General features: G+C 39.3%; 1 protein-coding gene across 1 annotated transcript; it reads right to left on the bottom strand.

Annotated features, from left to right (window-relative positions):
* Window positions 1–4,174: 4,174 nt before the first annotated feature.
* elovl4a (ELOVL fatty acid elongase 4a) lies at window positions 4,175–14,608 on the bottom strand. The gene is made up of 7 exons (XM_084435692.1): window positions 14,381–14,608; window positions 13,668–13,758; window positions 12,924–13,111; window positions 10,459–10,539; window positions 8,672–8,843; window positions 8,270–8,397; window positions 4,175–5,612 (listed from the first exon to the last, which is right to left on the bottom strand). Exons 2-7 carry the CDS (start codon window positions 13,732–13,734, stop codon window positions 5,301–5,303), a joined length of 948 nt encoding a protein of 315 aa, XP_084291818.1. The 5' UTR covers window positions 13,735–13,758; window positions 14,381–14,608; the 3' UTR covers window positions 4,175–5,300.
* Between the last annotated feature and the right edge of the window lie 5,474 nt (window positions 14,609–20,082).

Genomic DNA, 20,082 nt, shown 5'->3' with positions numbered 1-20,082 from the left:
ATTACTAATACTAATTCAAATTCGCTGCTGGTACCTGAGATTTTCCTATTGGGTTTTATAATATTTTTTTTATATTTTTATTTATGTGTAAAATAAAGCCTGTGGTGAACATAACTTGACTTACTTCGATGTTTTGTTCTACAACACTGCACAAACTCACACCCCAAACTGTCTTATCTAGTTACATATTAAAACATACGTTTTCAAAAATAAATATTTAACTGCTTCAAAATGTGCATTTTCACTATAGGTGTGTGTAATATAGCCTACATTGTAAAAAAAACAAAACATCAAAGTATAGTCAAGTTATGTTTAGCACAGGATTTATTTTACAAATAATTAGAAAAACTCCATTATAAAACCCCAAAGTAAAATCTTGAAAGGAACCAGCTGCGAATTAGTCTCTCCATCCCAGAATAACCTCTTTGCTGCATATTCCTGTATCAGTGATGTCTGGCCATCATTATGTTTCAGCAAAGTCCCTTATTGATTCAGGCTCTGCAGAAAACTTCATTTCAAGAGACTTCCAAATCCCGAAGATCCCTTGTCAGACTCAGACGGAACTGAATGTGCATTCTATCCTGGGTAAGCTGCTTGGAAAAGGCTGTATATCTCACTGCACTCCGTCCCTCAAACTACACATCGGAGTAACCCACTCTGAATCAATATCGTTGCTGGTGCTGGATGGATCAATGGCCAACATCATCCTGGGATGCCCCTAGTTACAACAACATGCCCCTCATGTCTCCTGGACTACCTGCGACATCCTCTCATGGAGTGAGGACTCCTTTAATTCCTGTTTAAAACTTCCTATCCGAATCAAACCAGCAGCTGATTCTTCCAATGTGCTCTTACAAGCAACCACCGTTGTCCAGAGAAACACCACCAGGTCAAGATTCATGAGGTATCTGGGGCATTCCAGGATGTGTTCAGTAAACAACAAGCCACACATTCACCACCACATCGGCCATGGGATCCGTAATAGAATTACTGCCTGGTGCCACCCTGGTTAAAGGAAGAGTGTACCCATTATCCATTCCAGAACTACAGGCCATGGAGGAGTATGTAGAAGAGGTTTGTACCCTCAACAAACAGTTGTCATGGACAAAAATCCCCTTCCTCTGGTCCCAGTGGCTCTGGAGAAGCTATGAGGTGCAACCATCTTCACCAAGTTGGACCTGTGCAGCACGTACAATCTCATTCGGATCCGAAGGGGATATAAATGGAAGACCGCCTTCAAAACACCATCTGGGCACTAGGAATATCGGGTCATGCCTTACGGGCTGTCCAACTCACCCTCTGTCTTCCAGGCCTTCATGAATGAGGTGTTCCGGGAGTACCTTCATCGCTTCGTGATCATCTACATTGACGATATCCTCATCTACTCCCAAAACGAGGTAAACCATCACCTCCTCGTTGCACAGGACCTTCAAAAGTTAAGACAACAACCTGTACCTCACGTTGGAGAAATGTTGGAGAAAATCATTCATCCATGCAGTTGTGTGCAGTATTGGCCCACTTCCCTCTTCCGTGAAAGAACTTCAGCAATTCCTGGGCTTCGTAAACTTCTACAGATGCTTCATCTCCAACTTCAGCACCTTATCAGCTCCTCTTTCCTGTTATGCAAGAACCCCAAGTCTCTGTCCTGGACTTCAGCTGCAACGGAGGCATTCACCACCGCTCCCACCTTAATCCATCCTAATCCTGATTTACCATTGATTGTTGAAGTTCATGCTTCCACCACTGGTGTGGGAGCAGTGTTGTCACAGCTCCCTGGGGAGCCACCTAAACTCCATCCATGTGCCTTTTTTCCCAAAAAGTTAACCCCGGCGGAGCAGAACTATGACATCAGTAACCGGGAACTTCTCGCTATCAAGTTGGTGTTGGAGGAATGGCGTCACTGGCTGAAAGGGGGCTAACCATCCCTTTGAGGTCATTACAGACCACTGGAATCTAGAATATCTCAGAGAGGCTAAACGTCTGAACCCTTGCCAGTCCCATTGGGCCTTATTCTTCACCCGATTTCAGTTTACTGTTCCCTACCGTCCTGGCACGAAGAATCTGAGAGCAGATGCCCTTTCTTGTATTCATGCACTTGATCAACCTAACAGTAATCCAGAGACCATCCTCCCTCCAGCCGCCTTCGTCTGACCTATTTATTGGGCCCTGGACGACCAGATCGCGGAAGTCACCTGCACTGAACCTGCTCAGCTGCGAGGTCCCGAGGGACTGATTTATGTTCCATCTGCTCTGCAACTGTTCCTCGTGGACTCGGAACACATTTCCCTGGGGTGCGGTCATCAAACCCTCTCGCTCATCCGCAACCGTTATTGGTGGCCTGGCATGTCTCAGGAAGTCAACAGCTTCGTCCAAGACTGCATCATCTCCAAGTCACCAACCACTGCCCATTCCTGGCCGACCCTGGTCACACCTAGGAGTGGATTTCATCACGGACCTACCTGTCTCTGACTCTTTTACCTGTATCCTTGTGGTCATGGATCGATTCTACAAAGCCTGCCGCCTCGTCCCCGTTACAGGATTACCATCGCCTGTGGTGACTGCTGAGGCCCTATTCACTCATGTGTTTCCCAAATATGGCTTACCTGTGGACGTTGTCTCGGATTGTGAACCTCGGTTCATCTCCAGAGTATGGAGGGCATTCTTCCGTCTCCTAGGTGTGTCAGTGAGTTTAACATCCGGCTACCATCCACAATCAATTCAGAGGTTCCAGCTGTCAACCACTGGTTCCAGGAGAGCGAGAGGGTCTGGGACTCATAAGCACATGTCCATCTGCAAAGTGCAGTAAGGAGGCACAAGAGTCAGACCGACCTATACAGAGCTGAAACACCCATCTACCAACCTGGTCAAAAGGTCTGGCTCTACACCAGGGACATACGCCTCCGGCTGCCCTGCCGCAAGCTGAGTCCCAGATACATTGGGCCATTTACCATTCAAAGGCAGATCAACCCAGTCACTTACCGTCTCAACTTATCTTCACAATACAGAGTTTTAGCCTCACCGACCTTCTTTTCTCCCTTCTGTCACGTATTCAACCATTCCACCAGTGTCAGACCCTGCAACCCCACCCACTCGTTCAAACTCACCAGAGTATTGATCAGATTTCATTAAAAATATTTTCATTTGTAGAGATTAACCTATTCATCTTATTATTATAGTCTTATTATTACTTTTTAAAAGAACAGATATTCCATTGTCTACATAAGTAGTCATAATACAAACATTTACACAAAAATCAGAAAAATGTTAATTACCAGATGTTGCACGACAGGACGCTGCTTGAAATGTCATGCCAACCACTTATGTCCTGCTCACGAGTGAAGGCGTGATGACGCCAGCAGAGTGAGAGGCTTTTGGGAAATGAAACGCCAGATAACATTGACTATGTATTGCCATTTATTTTATTATTATATACAGCAATGTATATCTGTCATTTGAAAAAAAGAAGAAGAAAACGAATAGATGATGATCATTGCGTTTTCAAAAGCACAATGTACAAAATTGCACAGAATATACAATATTATAAAAAATTCAAGACAAAACACATGATATATTTTAGGAATTTAGGAACTATTAAAAAAAAAAAAACTATGACAGGGAGCTCAAGACTTTATTAACGCACAATGCAACATTGCAGCTACAAACATATTTCCCAATGTGATGTTGTAATTTCCCAATGTAAACTAAAAGCTATCTTATCCTGCGAGATGTTTGATGATAACCCTGTTATATCAAAAAGCTTAAATAAGGATGCATGATATATCTGTCTGAGCCATTATCATATTCTTTTTTTATCAGTATTGGTCTGAATTGGCTGATAACAGAAGCCGATATTTTATCCTTTTCAGTCAGTTGATTTTTTTACGCCAGGCAACAAAAGCACTGAACTGTTATTTATCTTTCCTATCATTCATGTTAGATGTTACAACGTCTGACTTCACTTCTAGATGAGAGATTTGATTGTGAACACTGTTTTTAAGACAACAGACAACAGAATATATATAGGATACAGTAGTGGCTAAAAGTGATGTCCGGAGGGAATTTTTGTTTTTAGTGATCCTAAAATTTCGATTAAACCATCAAAATATGAGGAAAACATTTTTTTTATTTTAAATAAAATTAAATATGAAGGAAGAACAAAACACTAAACTTTGTTAAGGTATTTATCAAACAAAATTATTTGGCAAAAAACAGCTAACTACAGCTACAGTTGCTATTTTACACACAAAAAAATAATAATGAAAAAAAATGCATAGAAAAACAAAAGGTTCACATGAAAAATCATACATTGACTACAATATAATCAGTTATTAATATTCTGTTGGTTTTTGCATGTTCATAATTTCTTTGTATGACAGCCTGGCTGGCTAAAAATGATGTCTGCACAATTTGGCATGTTTCAATGCGTTATCACAAATAAAACAATTGACTTCGAGCACAACTACACAAAATGATTACAAAATCTTGAACAAATTTGATGTCAATTTCCCAAGGCCGGACATCACTTTTGCCCACTACTGTATATTATCAGTCAATGGCCTTGGTAAAGTTGCATCCCTAATTTTGAAGGAAGCTGAAATATGCAGTGCCACATGATCTATGTTTTAAAGTACAGTACTGTTGGCAATATATCCTGCCAACAGCTAAACAACACGCAACTTACATGAAATACAAAAGTTTGAAATAAACAAACACAAGAATATGTTTTACAAATAAACGATATAAAGTGGGGTCCAAAAGTCTGTAAAATGAAGACGAAATATGCTCAATTTCTTCTTGACTAATCAAATAAGCGACTTTTCTCGAGCGATTTTCTTTTTCCATTGAAGCTCAAGATGCTCTTTATATCATCTCAAATCATGCTGGAGAACATCGACGTCAGGATCTAGATCAGGTCATCTCATGGTCATTCTGATAATAGTTAGTGAAGAAGCATTTTATGTTGCAAAATAGAAGAACTTTTGGACCCCACTATTACAAATGATGAAAAACCCCTCTGATATCAGAGTCTTTCAATTAATCATTGTACACTGATGAAACACGGGGCTTTTCTGGCATTAGAACAGTGATGTAAAAAAGGCAGATACATAGAATAATGTACTAAACTTAAGGAGGGCGGTATGGAAAGATATCATATTGTTCAGTCTCTCTACATATAGGCTCGTACTTCTCCCCGCCTGCTGCAGAGAGTGGCCATACTGTTTGGTCGTAACAATTTGGGATTGATCTGAGCTGAACAATCTTTCAGAGCGGCCTCTTGTGTTAGCTTCCCTCTCCTCCGTTTACTCGCGCTTTGCTCTGCCCTTCCGCTTTCTCCTCCCGCTCTCAGCCACTGCCGGCTTCTCGTCCATCTTGGCAGCGTTTCCATTACTAGACGTCAGGGCTCCATTAGAGGCTCCGTTATGAAGGGCTTTGCCGGGTTTGGACGCGGTCTCGCGGCGGGGCTGCCGACGGTACGTCTGGTAATAGAAATTGCCAAAGAGGACGATGAAGGTGAGGGCGTATCCAATCAGACACCAGTGCATCCACTTCGGGAACGGGCAGTCAGAGTACAGCGACAAGGCCGTGTGGCCAATGGTGACGTGAAACTGGATCTGTGGAAGAAATTAAAAGATACATGATAACTCAAAAGTTCCCAGAGCCTGATCTTTGGTTTAGACATGACTGGTTTTCAGTTAGGGGCAGTTTTGAAAAATGAAACATCTTCAAAGTTGTTCTACAGTTCAAAAGTCTGGGTTTGGTCTCTTATGCTCACTAAAGCTGCATTTGTTTAATATTGTGTAGTTTGTAATATTGTGAAATAGTATTATCATTTAAAAGAACTATATCGAATGTGAATATATTTTGGGGCCAAGCACCAAAGGTTAGTTTTCTTCTTCTTCCTCCACTTTTGAGTGTATGGTAGCCCATAGAACTGTTGTTAAAAATTATGAAATTTGGCACACTGATAGAGGACAGTCTCAACATTAATCACAGCAATTTTGGAGCTTTTTAAGGGATAGTTGACCCAAAAATGAAAATTTTGTCATCATTTACTCTCCCTCATGTCGTACCAAATCCGTAAGGCTTTCGCTCATCTTCGAAACACAAATGAAGATATTTTTGATGAAATCTGAGAGATTTCTGTCCCTCCATTGACAGCTACGCAACTACCAATTTAACGCTTCAAAAAGTTCATAAAGAGATTTTAAAACTAATCCACATGAATCGAGTCGTTTAGTCAACATTTTCTGAAGAGCCTCGTTCGCTTTATATGATGAACAGATTGAATTTAGGCTTTTATTAACATATTAACATTAACTCACACATCAGTTGAGGGAAACAGAAGTTGAAGCATGTTCGCTTGATTGGTTTGCTTGAACCAATGAGGATATTTCTCATGTTAGCACGTTTGAGCTTCTGTTCGATGATCAATATGTGAATAAAAGACTAAATTAAATCTGTTCATATAAAGCGATCGAGTCTCTTCAGAAAATTGTGACTAAACTCCTCAGTTCATTAGGATTAGTGGATTAGTTTTATGATCTCTTATGGATATTATTAAAGTCCAAAGGGTTTGGAATGACATGAGGGTGAGTAATTAATGACAGAATTTTCATTTTTGGGAGAACTGTCCACAATCGCACTTACGTTTATGCTAATAACTTTGTTTCCTCTGATTCCATGGCGTTTCCATGACGATTTGACTGCATGTTATTTTCCGGCATTAAAATCACTTATAACTCCTAAATGGTTTGTTCCAAAATCATAAAACTGGTCTCTTTTGATTCAGTGCAGCATACCGAGTCGAATGATATCCAATTTTCCCATATCGGTGCAGCATACCGAGTGCTAATTCATTCATTATTATTACATTTATATAGCGCTTTTCTCAGCACTCAATGCTGGGAGTCAGCTATTTAGGGAGTCAGCTATTTTGAATTCTGTCGTAAAAGGGTGTATTTTACGAATGCATTAGCTAATCATTGCTAAACTCGGTGTGTTCTCAAACCCTGAACGTACTCAAAAAGTTTCAGAACAGCGCCACAATGTATAATGAAATTTGCTATAATTAAAAATGCTAATAGCCTTTGCTCATTTTTGCCTAATTTAATGAAACTGTTGATAGATTCCTTGAGACATACCAAGAACAATGATACCAATTATGTCATATTCGGTCAAACTTGTTGTCCGCCAATTTGAATTTCTTTGAAAACCTACTTTTTCGAACTCCTTTCGAACCAAATTCAGCTTAGATCATTTTCGGACCATGCTGGCAAAAAGTTATTATAAGCTTTTGGATTGACCGAACCATTCTCGAATAAAGCATCAACAAATTTGATGGCATGGAGCCAAGCTGATTCTGAGGCTGTAACTCTGCAAAGCTTCAGCATATTGACACCAAACTCTGTATGCGTCATTTTATCCTCACACTGACCACACAACATCAATTATGTAACAGTGCCACCTATTGGTCAAATACCATATGCAATTAAATCATATTTGTGTGATTGTATTTTGACTAAAATCTAATAAAAATGTCTTTAATTACTCATTGTTACAATTGGTCTGATGCTCCCAGCCATGTTATATGTTAAAACGTAATTTATTCCTGTGATTAAAGCTGAATTTTCAGCATCATTACTCCAGTCTTCAGTGTCACATGATCCTTCAGAAATCATTCTAATATGCTGATTTGCTGCTTCAAAAAACAGAATTTATTTGAATTAGAAATCTTTTGTAACATTATAAAAAAAATTAATCTTTACAACAATTTACTTCACCCTTACTGAATAAAATAATTTGTTTCTTTCCAAAAAAAAAAAAAAAAAATTACCCAAACTTTTAAACTGTAGTGTAGGTTTCATCTATATTAAACATTTATCACATGTCCTGGAATAAGTCATTAGTCACATGTTGAACATAATAAAGCTACTAAGGTGAAAATTAATGGCATTTCTGATGTTTAAACAGTTACTCGGCTTAAATGTTTTTGGGAAAACTGAATTGTATGAAATGCTTGATATTGTGATGGTAAAGACAGCGGAAGCTGCATTCTATAAATATCAATATCAATAAATATTTTTAAATAGATTACAAAGGGGAAGTTATAATAATCAAAAATTATACTGAAGTAAAGAATCCACAAGTAAATTCTGGAATTTGATGATAAAAATTGGGATAAAACAGAAGTCTAAAGTTCCCCTAACTGAAGAACCAACCTTGTATTCCACATCAGTCTCAAAAGCAGCACTTGTTTTTTCACACATACCATTTGGATGATTGTCAGATATTTTTTCCACCACAGATATTTCTGTATTTTTGGACCAAATGCGGCCAGCCCATAATACAAGTACATCAAGACATGGATGGCTGCGTTCATATGAGCCCCGAAGAATGCTGCAAAACAGACAGATGCACATTCAGTCCATTTCATATGAGTGGAAGATTATCAGTGCAATGTCAGATTTGATCTGTTATTCAGACAGATTTGTTGTAATATAGCGCATGAATCATACAGAATGAACGACTTCTATGGTGTTGTTCTTTTCTGAGCTTGACAGACACGGTCTATATTTCTCATTTGTGTTGTTGTCTATGTGAAATGTGTTTCTGTAGCGACTTGAGGGATTTCTCTATTCCTGCGTGTGGTGCCTGTGTAATTAATACTTACACTGTCCACCGGCGACCCATTTGATGCCAATCCACCACAGAGTGAACATGGTGCAGTGGTGATAGACATGCAGGAAGCTGATTTGGTTGAACTTCTTACGTAAGATGAAAAACACAGTGTCGAGGTACTCCACGCCTTTAGAAATAAAGTACCACCACAAGGCTGCTGCCACCTGCCATCAAAAGAAAAGATGTGTCTTTACTCAAGTATCATAACCCCGGTTTCACAGACAAGGCTTAAGTCTTGTCCCAGACTAAAACATATTTTTTTAAATACAAACCATTATTTTATTATATTTCAGCATACATTGCTAAACAGGTAATGAGCATTATCTAGCTAACATTTATAATTTATTTAGGGCTGAGATGTTGCTCGTATAAGAAACAAGCAAAGTCTTTATCATAATGTACTTTAAATGACATTACAAATAATGTCAGAAAGATATCAGTTCTGCTGTTGTTCATAAATACCAGTAGTGATGTTGTACAATGAGGACGCTGTCACGGAAATAGAGTCATCAGTGTCCCAATGTGTAGTGAGCCAGCATCCTTTAGCGTCCAGTGCCCGAATTCATGAACACGATATACTGATTCCCGAGCTCGGGAGCTGATTGTGACGCCCTCTAACTATGTTCTCATTTGTTCCCATGGTTACTGATTATGTTCTTCACCTGTTTCTTGTTCAGTTCTCATTATCCCGTGTATTCAAACCCTCAGTTTGGTTCTCTCTTTGTTTAGTGTTGTCTAAACAAAGACAACTAGCGAAGATGGTTCGTCTGATTTTCACCATATCATCTTCAGACCATGCTGACCAAAAGCTTTTTGAAAATCCCAACTGTTCTCAAATAACATGAGAACGAATTTGATAAAGAGCCTGTTAAAATGGATTTGAGGCTATATCTCCACAATACTTTTTACACGCGTATTGAAACGAATCTTGGTACGTTTCATCATGACCTGAGGCTACGTGTAGCATTTCGGCACAGCGCCACCTACTGGTCAGGAGTTATGAAAATGGCTGTGTTTGGCTATAACTTCTGAACGGTTTGCTCCAAAATCATAAAACTGGTCTCTTTTGAATCAGTGCAGCATTCAAAATTTATGATAAAAAAAAAAAAATGCTAATACCTTTTGATTCATTTTGCCTAAATTAATTAAACTTGAGACATACCGAGAGCAATGATACCAATTATGTCATATTTGGTCGAACTTGCATAATTAGAAACAGTAACGGGTCCTGCTCTATGGATCTTCGTCTTTGTTTTTGTAATGATTAAAGTTTTATGGCTGCTAATAGATAACTTGCTCTTCTTCTTGTTTTACCAGTTGTGACAAGCAGATTGCACATTTTAGAGAATTACATTAATTGAAAGCAAAGAAATCAAGTTTAGAAGAGAAACACAGCCATCAATCATTCACTGTGCAATACAGCTTAACAAATGTATTAATATTATTTAATCTTTCTGGAAACACTCAAAATGTTGTGTTCATGATAACATCACGATGGTTAATTTATACTGAAAAATAAGATTATTAAAAACTTCATTTGCATTTAAAATGGTGCATGGCCTAGCTAAAAAATAAATAATACACTAGTATCTGAGGATGAAAGTAAGATGGTGTTTGTGAATGTAATAATGTGAAGTCTCAGAGTGAAACCAAACTCCCTGGTTATCCCACTCCGGGAACACTCTTTAGTGTATCGAGTAACTGGAGAGCAGAATTACGTGTCCAGTTTCAGTGCCGAGTCCGGGTAACATTGTGATCCTATGTGGGAAGCACACTCACCCTCACTTCATTGGGATCATCTGAGTAGTCGACGGGCTGGCAGATGTAGCTGTAGTTGGCCGCCCGTGCTGCAAGGAAGAGCTGGAATAGAACAGGTAATAATTGACATCTGGACTATTTCATTGAGGGAATAGCACTGAATGTGATGTAAAAATAGTTTGATCTGAGCTGCGATTGGTATAAAGGATAATTCCTATTCATTCGTTTCTTCACCTCATGCATAAGAGAGGGCGAATTTAGATCTAGGACTAGCAAAGTTACTAGATCTAGTATGAAAAACTAACGCTGCATCCCAAATCGCATACCATCCATCCTAAATAGTATTTGAAATTAGAACTGGTGTGTCCCAAAATGTAGTATGTTTATATGAGTATTCCAAAGATACCTGGATGGTCTACTATTTACAGTCAAGCCTCGTTCAGACTGTCAGTGCAAATCCGATCAGATTTAGCAAGTGTGAACGGCAAAAGGTCACATGATATTAGATTTTTACAAAGAGCTACATTGATATGTGGTTTGAAATCCTATTCAAATCGAATTTCTGGAAATCCATTCCAGTCTGACTGATCTGATCGTATTTCGCATAATTTATGTGAATTTCTTACGCCACGTAAAACGTAAACGTCAGACGTTGTCATAGGAAACATGCTGAAAGTCGAATGAAAAATCTATATGAATAAAGCGGCTCTAAATAAGACAACATCTGTATTGCAAACCCCTCCATGTTGCAGTTGATGTTGTTTTTGACATATAATTATCAACTAGGCGTGTAACGGTGCACAGAAGTCATGGTTCGGTACATTCCTCGGTTTTGGGGTCACGGTTCGATTACGAGTTGGGTAAATTTTCATGTCCGCCCCTCTCCCCTCTCCCAGATTTCTGATTGCTTAAGAGAAGGAGATAAAGAGCCTACTTCACCTTTCCATGAGGAAACAGTGAGTAAAGCAGCACCTGAGGCTTCCCATTTCCAGAACACACATATTTCATCACTGGACTGTACTGGTGAGACTTATACAAGTCACGACACAAATCGGCACAATGCCGATTTGATTCTGTCTAATTATAATAGCGGAAACAACTTAAAATACTCCATCATTTAGTGTCATACAGATAAGAGTAAGACATCAATCGAAATCATTGTACACACAATAAAAACAAATCATTGTGCTTTTGTAACATAAAGAAAACAATCAGGATGCCGTATCGGTTCCCTTTCTGTGAAGTTTGTGGACACAAACACAGATCGGATCTGAACAGTTATAATTTCAATAATTTCAGATCAGATTCCAGTCACACAAATAATCGGATTTGGACTTACAGTGTGAACGTAGCCTTAGAATCCGAAGAACGGATCCGTGTATACACTCTAACGGCTAATAATGCCCACAACCCACTGCGCGCTGGACAAGGATTTGATTAGAACTACAAACATGAATGAATAAAAAGTGTTAAAAAACTACAAACATGGCGGACATGCGAGTCCAACGGTTGAGTAGAGAGGTTTAGATAAACGGTTTGAGTGATTAATAATCAGTATCTAACCTGACAAAAATATATTTATTCAATGATACCAACATTATATTTAATCTGCAACAGCATTGTGAACTTTTATAAAAGTTTGTTAACTTTTAAATGCATCGTTATGCAAAAACATGAGGAGAGTCTCTGCATGAAAGACCCACGACTGGCAGATCAACATGCTAATACATTTCTCTCTATTACATCGTAAATTAAATTGAATGTTTACAAGATGATTGGCGTCTGTTTAAGCGGTGACAGGATGCATGTAACAAAGCGACAGAGCTGTCCGTTAAAGACGCAATTATGACGAAGTAGTTTATCCCAAAGCTTGCCTACTCTTCTGCTACACAGTTAAAAGTATGTACTTTTTCCTAATAAAAACAGTACGTACTTTTATTGCATAGTAGAAGTAGGCGAAAAAGGATGCAGCATAAGACATTATGGTCTATGTTAATAAACTTATGGTGTATGGTAATAAAAATGGGAGTTTGCAAAAAATAATGAGCAAATGAGCAATAAACCAAAACAATATAAAGTAAGATTAAATAGAATCTCATCAGCAAATGACAATTTTCACATTTCAATCAATGTTGGCTGATTTAATTAATTTCTCAAACCTGACTTCTGACCATCATGTATTCTGTCCAAATGAAGCTGATGTTGCTGAATCATAAACACCCAGAGAGATGGTACAGTAGTTACAATCTACTGCTAAATATAGCAGTAATGGTACATGTATAACAGCTAGCACGAGCACCACTGTTCTGCAGTTATTTGGCGCTGATGAATATGCAGTTTCTAATAAACGAGGTGTGTATTCACCATAGGCAGATTTAAACTGAAACTAAATAAAAACACTAAATAATCATTCTCAAAAAGGATAAACGCAATAAATATGTATGCATGAAGCATAAAACCCCTGCTGAGAGTTTGGGTGAACTCACCTCTTTGAAAATGAAGAAGTTAAGGATGACCATGCTGAAGTTGTAGATGATGAGGGTCTTCCTCAGCTGGAAGGCTTCTCTGCCCTGCATGTACTTCGGTCCCAGCCAGAGGAAGAGCAGGTACGAGGAGCTGATGGCCAGCGTGGGCAGCGGAGAGTCCATCAAAGGCCATTTCTGCACACGCTTGTCTACAAACAGACATGAGATCCCTTTATTGCGGTTTTATCTGTAATCTACAAATGTCTATAAAATGCACTTGGGTCAGTTTTTCCTGTTTCCTGACAAATCAGCACATTAGAAAGATTTCTGAAGGATCATGTGACACTGAAGACTGGAGTAATTATGCTGAACATCATTTAAATTACATTTTATTCAAATAGAAAACAGCTATTTTAAATTGTAATATTTTACAATATTCCTGTTTTAACTGTATTTTTTATTAAATAAATGCAGCCTAGAGCAGAAGAGACTTTAAAAAAAAAAAATAATAATAATTGAGATGTTTCCAAACTTTTGACAGGTATCTATTTTACTTCTTGTCCGATCAATAATTGCCAGCATTGTAGCCTATAATTTCTAACATTTACATTCATTAAAGTCTGTTCTTGTTCACCAAAAGTGAAACCTGCAGTCGCTGTGTCTTATGGTCAAAATCTAATAACAGGCCTTTCCTGCTCCCGGCTTTATTAATTCGCATGGATATCATGCATCACATTCAGATCGCTGAAGTCGAGACCAGTTTACCTGCAATAGTGAGACTCCATTTGTAGAATTCCACAGTGTCGTTGATTATATGCTTTAAAATATCCATCGCTGAGACTCAAATCTGAATGGTCTGAGAACACATAAGAAAGATAAGTTGGTGCAATGGTCAAATAAAACACACAATGGAATTGGAAAGCCATGTGGCCATGCTTTAATACATTGGTGTGTAGTTTGGGAAAGGTTTTATTACAGTGATGGTGGGGATGGGAAAAGGCTTTATTGTGATGGGGAGGAGGTGGGGTGTAATTCAGCATCAGCACAAAGACTAGAACAGCACGTGTCAGCAGCACAGATCTGCTCAACACGATCTGAATTACAATGGTAATAAATGACACATTATTCATGAAGAGACACACTTGCATCCGGTTGAACACACTGTAGGCTATAGGCCAAATGAAGGTTTCGGTCAAATATGTCGTTGCATATCAAACGCCATCACAGCCTCTCCCAAATCACCATTAGAAGAACCAAGAAGGCTTTTATTATCAGTTCCTGTAAATGACGACAGGTTAACGAAAGATGCAAGGCAAACATTCAGGGATCAATCGCGCAAACGTTTCGATGCGGCAAACGCGCAATATTGCTGCGTTTACAGTCTATTCTCTCTCATACCCCTAAAATACTTAACAACATCACAGACTTCACATTAAACTGACATTTAGCGTCGTTGATTGAATGATTTCCGTTCTTACCGTAGCGAGATTAAAATCTCTTTCTAATGACATTCAGCGCAAGGTCGCGCGATCCCGTTATTCCGTGCTGTGAGGAACACCTTCTTCCCGGATTTATCCGGATCTGCTCAAAGGCCTGTGGCTGAAACAGACGACAATAAAAGCATCGGTGTGTAGAGCATCCTAGAGGGTTACTGGCATCACTGCGGCTCTCGGGTCGCTCCCCTAGACTCTCACAGCACTGAGTGAGCGCTGCTCAACTGCGCATGCGCAGAAACAGGTGCAATCCTCTTGATTTTAAAACCTTCGATCTCTACTCTGCCCTCAATATTTGATGATGTGAGGTTTGATAAAACACTAGTGACTAGACAATCATTGATGATACTTTTGTGTGAAGTGAGATATCTGATCCATATTAAGATATGTATCCAATATAAGTATTGGATTGGCCTACTGTTTAATTTGGGCACATGATTAACATCTTTTAAAGAGGCTTGATAAAAAACTGTTGTGTTCTCATGCTTGCCCAAATTCATTAAGCACTACATATCCACCCTCACATAAAACCGGCAGAAAAAAACCCTGTGGTTATAGTTCATTCTTGAATGCTTATAACAGTGATAACAGGGAGAGCATGCGTGTCTGAATGTTCCCATTCATTTAGCTCATTAATTTGGTACAATTTATTAGCACTTTAAGACAGTTTTTATGTAAATTTACCTTTCCAAAATGCAATGCACCCTGCACAAAATAACGTTTCATTAATTTGCTGCTTTAGCAATCAATTTCCTATTAAAGATGAAAATTAGTTGGTAGCAAGGCTGTAGCCCCTGGAGACTTGGCCCCTATATAGAATGGGAGAAATTGGGCCGCCCGGGAGCATAATAAAATCTCAACTCCTAGAATAAAACTAAGAAGGGCAACACATTTTTTTCTGCCAGGCTCTAAGGCCCTGTTTACCGCTGCTATTAAGATGCGTTTTGGTCGATCGGATCACAAGTAGACGAGGGAGACACATTTACACCCGGTGTTTTAATCCTTTTATTTGTCCACTTTTAAACACTTCTGTCGTGATTTCTTCAAAGGGGAGGGTCTACATGTATGGGCTTTCAATCTAATGGACAAAATAAGCATGCGCAATTTACATTTGATCGCGACCAAAGACGATGGAAAAACATACGGAGAGCATCAGCTTTAGTTTCTGCTCTGACAGCCACAAGACCAGCCGAACACTGTGAGTATGTGTTAGAAATCAGGAATAGTGAGAGAATATTGTGCTTGGTACGTTTTTCCATCTTCAAATCAAACTTGGGTCTTCAGTTGACAAAGTTTAAATCCCGTCTGGCTACAGCTCTTCCTATAATGTTTACACATCAGGTCAGTAGGCGGAGAGTAGACGGTCTTTTGTGACTGTTTGAACACATTCGACCACATGAGCATTAAAGGGATACTCCACTTTAAAATGAAAATTCTGTCATCATATACTCACCCTCATGTTGTTTCAGTCCTTTATTAATTTCTTTCTTCTGCTGAACAGAAAGGAAGATATTTAGAAGAATGTCAGTAACCAGACAGTTTCTGGTACCATTGACTTCCATAGTAGGAAAAAATATATACTATGGAGTATATGATGACAGAATTTTCATTTTAAAGTGGAGTATCCCTTTAACACCACGAGAGCAATCTGGTCTAATTTGTTTTCGACTGCCTCTGGAAGTGGTCGAAAGTGGATAAGCTTAAAATATTTTAGACCCCGTTTACACCTGTATTTAGCGTCGTCCACTTGTGATGCATATATAGTAAGTTCCTGATGTTCACAAGAGAGCCTACCCGTAATTAGGCCTTATCAGTGACTAGGGTTGCAAAGGGGCGGAAAATTTCCGGTAAATTTCCGGAAAGTTTCCGATAAATTTCCATGGGAAGTTAAGCTGGGGAATTTTGGAAATATTCATTACCACGGCAACCGCTTGCGCGTCCACTCTGAAAGTAACTGTACACATAAGAGACGGATAGATACATTATTTAAGGTTATTTCTATTCGTTAGAATATTGATATATGAACTTGTTGTCAAGTAAGCCCCGTTGCGAGCATGTGCTTCTCTCTAAACTTTCAGTGTGCTGCACTGCTCTAGTTGATTTCTGCGCCTTCCCCCCTGAAAATATCACGTTAATTTTGAAAACGTAATTCCTTTTGTGGATCCTCTTGGTCTTTCTTCATGTTTCTTTGACAAATATCAGTGTCTCAGTCTCACGCACGCTGCACGTGAGTTAACCACGCCTACTTATTTACATGTCGCGGTATACACGGAATAAAAAAATCTGTTACGGTTGACATTTTCCTCCGCGGTAACGATATATACCGTCATACTGCCCAGCCCTACTTATGTGGTAAATAAAGTTATGCTAGCTTATTTAGTATCTAACTTATCAGCTTGCTATCTACTAGACATTACAATACATTTGTATGTGATATTTGCAATTTAAACATTTAATAAATATATTTCCCCATAATATCATCAAAACTTACTTCACTTTGTTTAGTCCACAGGCTCAAATGTGTGCCTTCAATAGTCTTGTGCTTTGGGCTTCTGTACATGTGATGGAGGCATGCACAGTGCCAGTAGGGGGTGTGGTCTCAATAGCCATGCAGTAAGCAGTGTGCTATGTGCATGTGATTGAGGAATGGCATGGATATTCAAGTGTATTTGAACTGCATCTGTTTGTTTTAGTCAAGATTATGCTAAAATATATTTTCCTCAAATATATTTAAATTCCCTATAAGAGCCAACCTTCAACTTTGAAAATTCCCAGTTTATTCCCATTCATTCCCATAAATTCCTGTTAATTCCCTTAAATTCCCATTAATTCCCATGGAAAGTTTCCATCTTTGAAAATTCCCAGAATTTTGCAACCCTATCAGTGACTGAGAGTGGGTAAAAACCGTCTCTACCTCATTAGCCCCACAGGGGAGAGTCACAGAAGTAAAGAGACCACCAGAAAGGGAAAGAGAGATTTGGGTGAGAGCTCAATTTTATCCAGCTTTTTTCCTTCTTCCAAGCCGAAATCACGGCCCTGAGGTCCAATTCCAGCTACTCGGAGGAGGAGGGGCTTGGGCCGCCACACTCGTCTTCTGTAGGAAGGAACTTCTGTCTCAGGAACTCGTTCCCAGAGAAGGATGAGAAAGAACCAAAGTCTTCGAAGGACCCTGACCCGGCGAGGGATAAACTTCTTAAAGGCAGTGGACTGTGCTCTCGCCTCCCTAAACTTCTCCACCACCATCTCCACGGCAGTGCCGGAAAGTCTGGAAGACGAGACTGGGGAATCGAGGAGGACGGTCTTATTACTTTCCCCGATGCACGACAGATTAAGCTACAAATGCTTCTCCACTGCCACCATAGCTGCCATGGCCGCCTGTTAGTGACTGCCAGGAGATAGACCCTCACCTTGGTCCAGGTCTTTAAGAAGGTCGACCTGATATGCCTGAAGTATTGGATGATGTTCAGGGCACCACCGATCTGACCTGCCACCACATATGATTTGCCAACCAGCCTCGATGTTGTCTGGCATGGCTTAGATGGGAGAACGGGAGCCTTCAAAGATGAGGATGTTCCTTGGTAGAGATAGCTAACCAAATTCTCTTAAACCCGAGGCATTCGTGCATAGCCCTTTTTCCTCGATATTTGCGTAACTCAAAATAAACGTGACTGTGCGAGCAGAGTACGGGTGTTTCCACGAACCGCCCACCTCAGTGTGTAGGTCCGGGAGAAATGGAAGGCTCACCGAAGCTGGAGACTTAATGAGGCAGATACTTCTCATCTAATCAACCAAGTGAGACTTCGCACTTCGGGCTGGACCATTCTAGACTGAGTCAGGCCTTGGCTCGAGTCATAAGCTCCAAAAGTTTTATATGAGGTTTTAGACATGTCTTTGTTTTTTTTTGCTGAAACTGACTAGTTTCTCTGAAGCAGAAGCGAGCAAACTGCTCCCATCCCATCCAAATTAAAATTGCGAAAATTGAAAATACGCCCAATGGAAACACGTCAATTTCGCAAAAACTCCCATTTATCACTAAAATGTTTTTAGGCTGGCATGAGGAGGTTTTTCAGGCAATTCGAAAAAGAAATATTTTGCAAAACTGCAACGGAAACAGTTTTTGCGCATTTACAGGTCACCTGATGTAGACGACGCGGTGTGTTTGGCCAGAATACGAGACAGAGTTCTTTATTAAATTCATAAAAGACAAAAAAATAACAGGAATACTGGATTCTAAACCTCAAATAAATGCCACAATCAAGACCTCGAGGCAGATATGAGTGAGAAACACCCAGAAACTCCTCATATGTGCCGCTCACAAGTATAAGGGTCTTTCCTTGCCATTAATGATTGGATAACACACATACGTCTCCTTGGATTAATAATAATGGCCAGTGCGGTGGCTGGGATATACAGTACATAAACCTACCAACGTCCGTTGCCATGATTTTTTATATGACTTATCACGAGAGGAATTTTTTTTCTTTAGTCGCATAACATCGGTTAATGGAAACGCCGTCATTTCGCAATAGTTTTATGTCGACATTAAAAAAAAAAAAAAAAATTTAATAAAAAATATCGCAAAAGTTTTGCGCAAATCATTAATGGAAACGCACCTCCTGCTTTGTTACACAGAACCTACACAAGCGGCTTCCTGAAGACAAAGAAGCTGAAGACATGTTAGCAGGCACTTCATTTATCCGCTCGGGCGCACTGTGAAGTATTGGCGTTAAGTTACATGTGCCTCAGACACTGGGTTCAGCATCAGCAACTGACAGGGAACTATTAGGTTAGATATAGGCTATGAATGCATGTTTTGTAACTATTTTTCCCTGTTGGAGATTTGGGACTATATAAGGTGTGGTACCCAGCAACCAAAATGTTTTTACAACTTTTTACAATGTTGTATTTTGACCAGTAAAATGCCGAAATAATGTAACTGTATTTCATTGTGAAAATACCAACCTGAAATGTTTTATAAGTAGTAAAGTAAATATCATATGTATTTGCTATGAAAACAAAACCAGAGCAGCCTGCAACTTTTGTGAATCATTTTATTTACATGTCAAAATAACGTAATCTGCACTTTGGAATAATTTAAAAACAATGACAATACCAAAATACAACTAGGTTAGATCTTCTATGGCATAACATCAGCACAAGCATCAGATTTTAGTGGTATTAAAGTTGGCTTAAAATAGAAGTTGCAGTATTGTTTTCTTCCCTATATAGTGACATACTGTTTATCCGAAACAGCTTCTGGAACAAGAAGACATGAGGGCGGGACTTGAGGAATTGATGGTTGGATGGTTGTGGTTTGCTATTGGTTGATCTCATGTGAACATCCCTCGGAAGTACCGGTGTTGTGCCGAATTTTGACCCCCGCCAAATTATTACCCCCCTAGCATTGGTAGGTTAAGGATTAGTTGTGGGGGAGGGATTAGGATTAGGGGTGGTGTTAGGATTAGGCAATCAGGTACTGACTTCAACGAGGGGGGAAATAATTTGGCAGGGGGTGGACTTTTTTCCCACTTCGAGCACTGACTACAAATTACCTCAACTAGAGCATTATTACGGAGTAGCACAAAATACACAAAAATTAAAATATGCTTTGAGATTCCTCGAACAATTAGCATGCAACATGGCTATCTTATACTCAATGCTACTAGTAATATTAAATAGTCATTATA

Source organism: Rutilus rutilus (assembly GCF_951802725.1).
Source record: "Rutilus rutilus genome assembly, chromosome: 17".
Classification (NCBI taxonomy): domain Eukaryota; kingdom Metazoa; phylum Chordata; class Actinopteri; order Cypriniformes; family Leuciscidae; genus Rutilus; species Rutilus rutilus.
The sequence above is the reverse complement of the archived record's forward strand: the minus strand, read 5'-3'. Positions and strand labels throughout refer to the sequence as shown.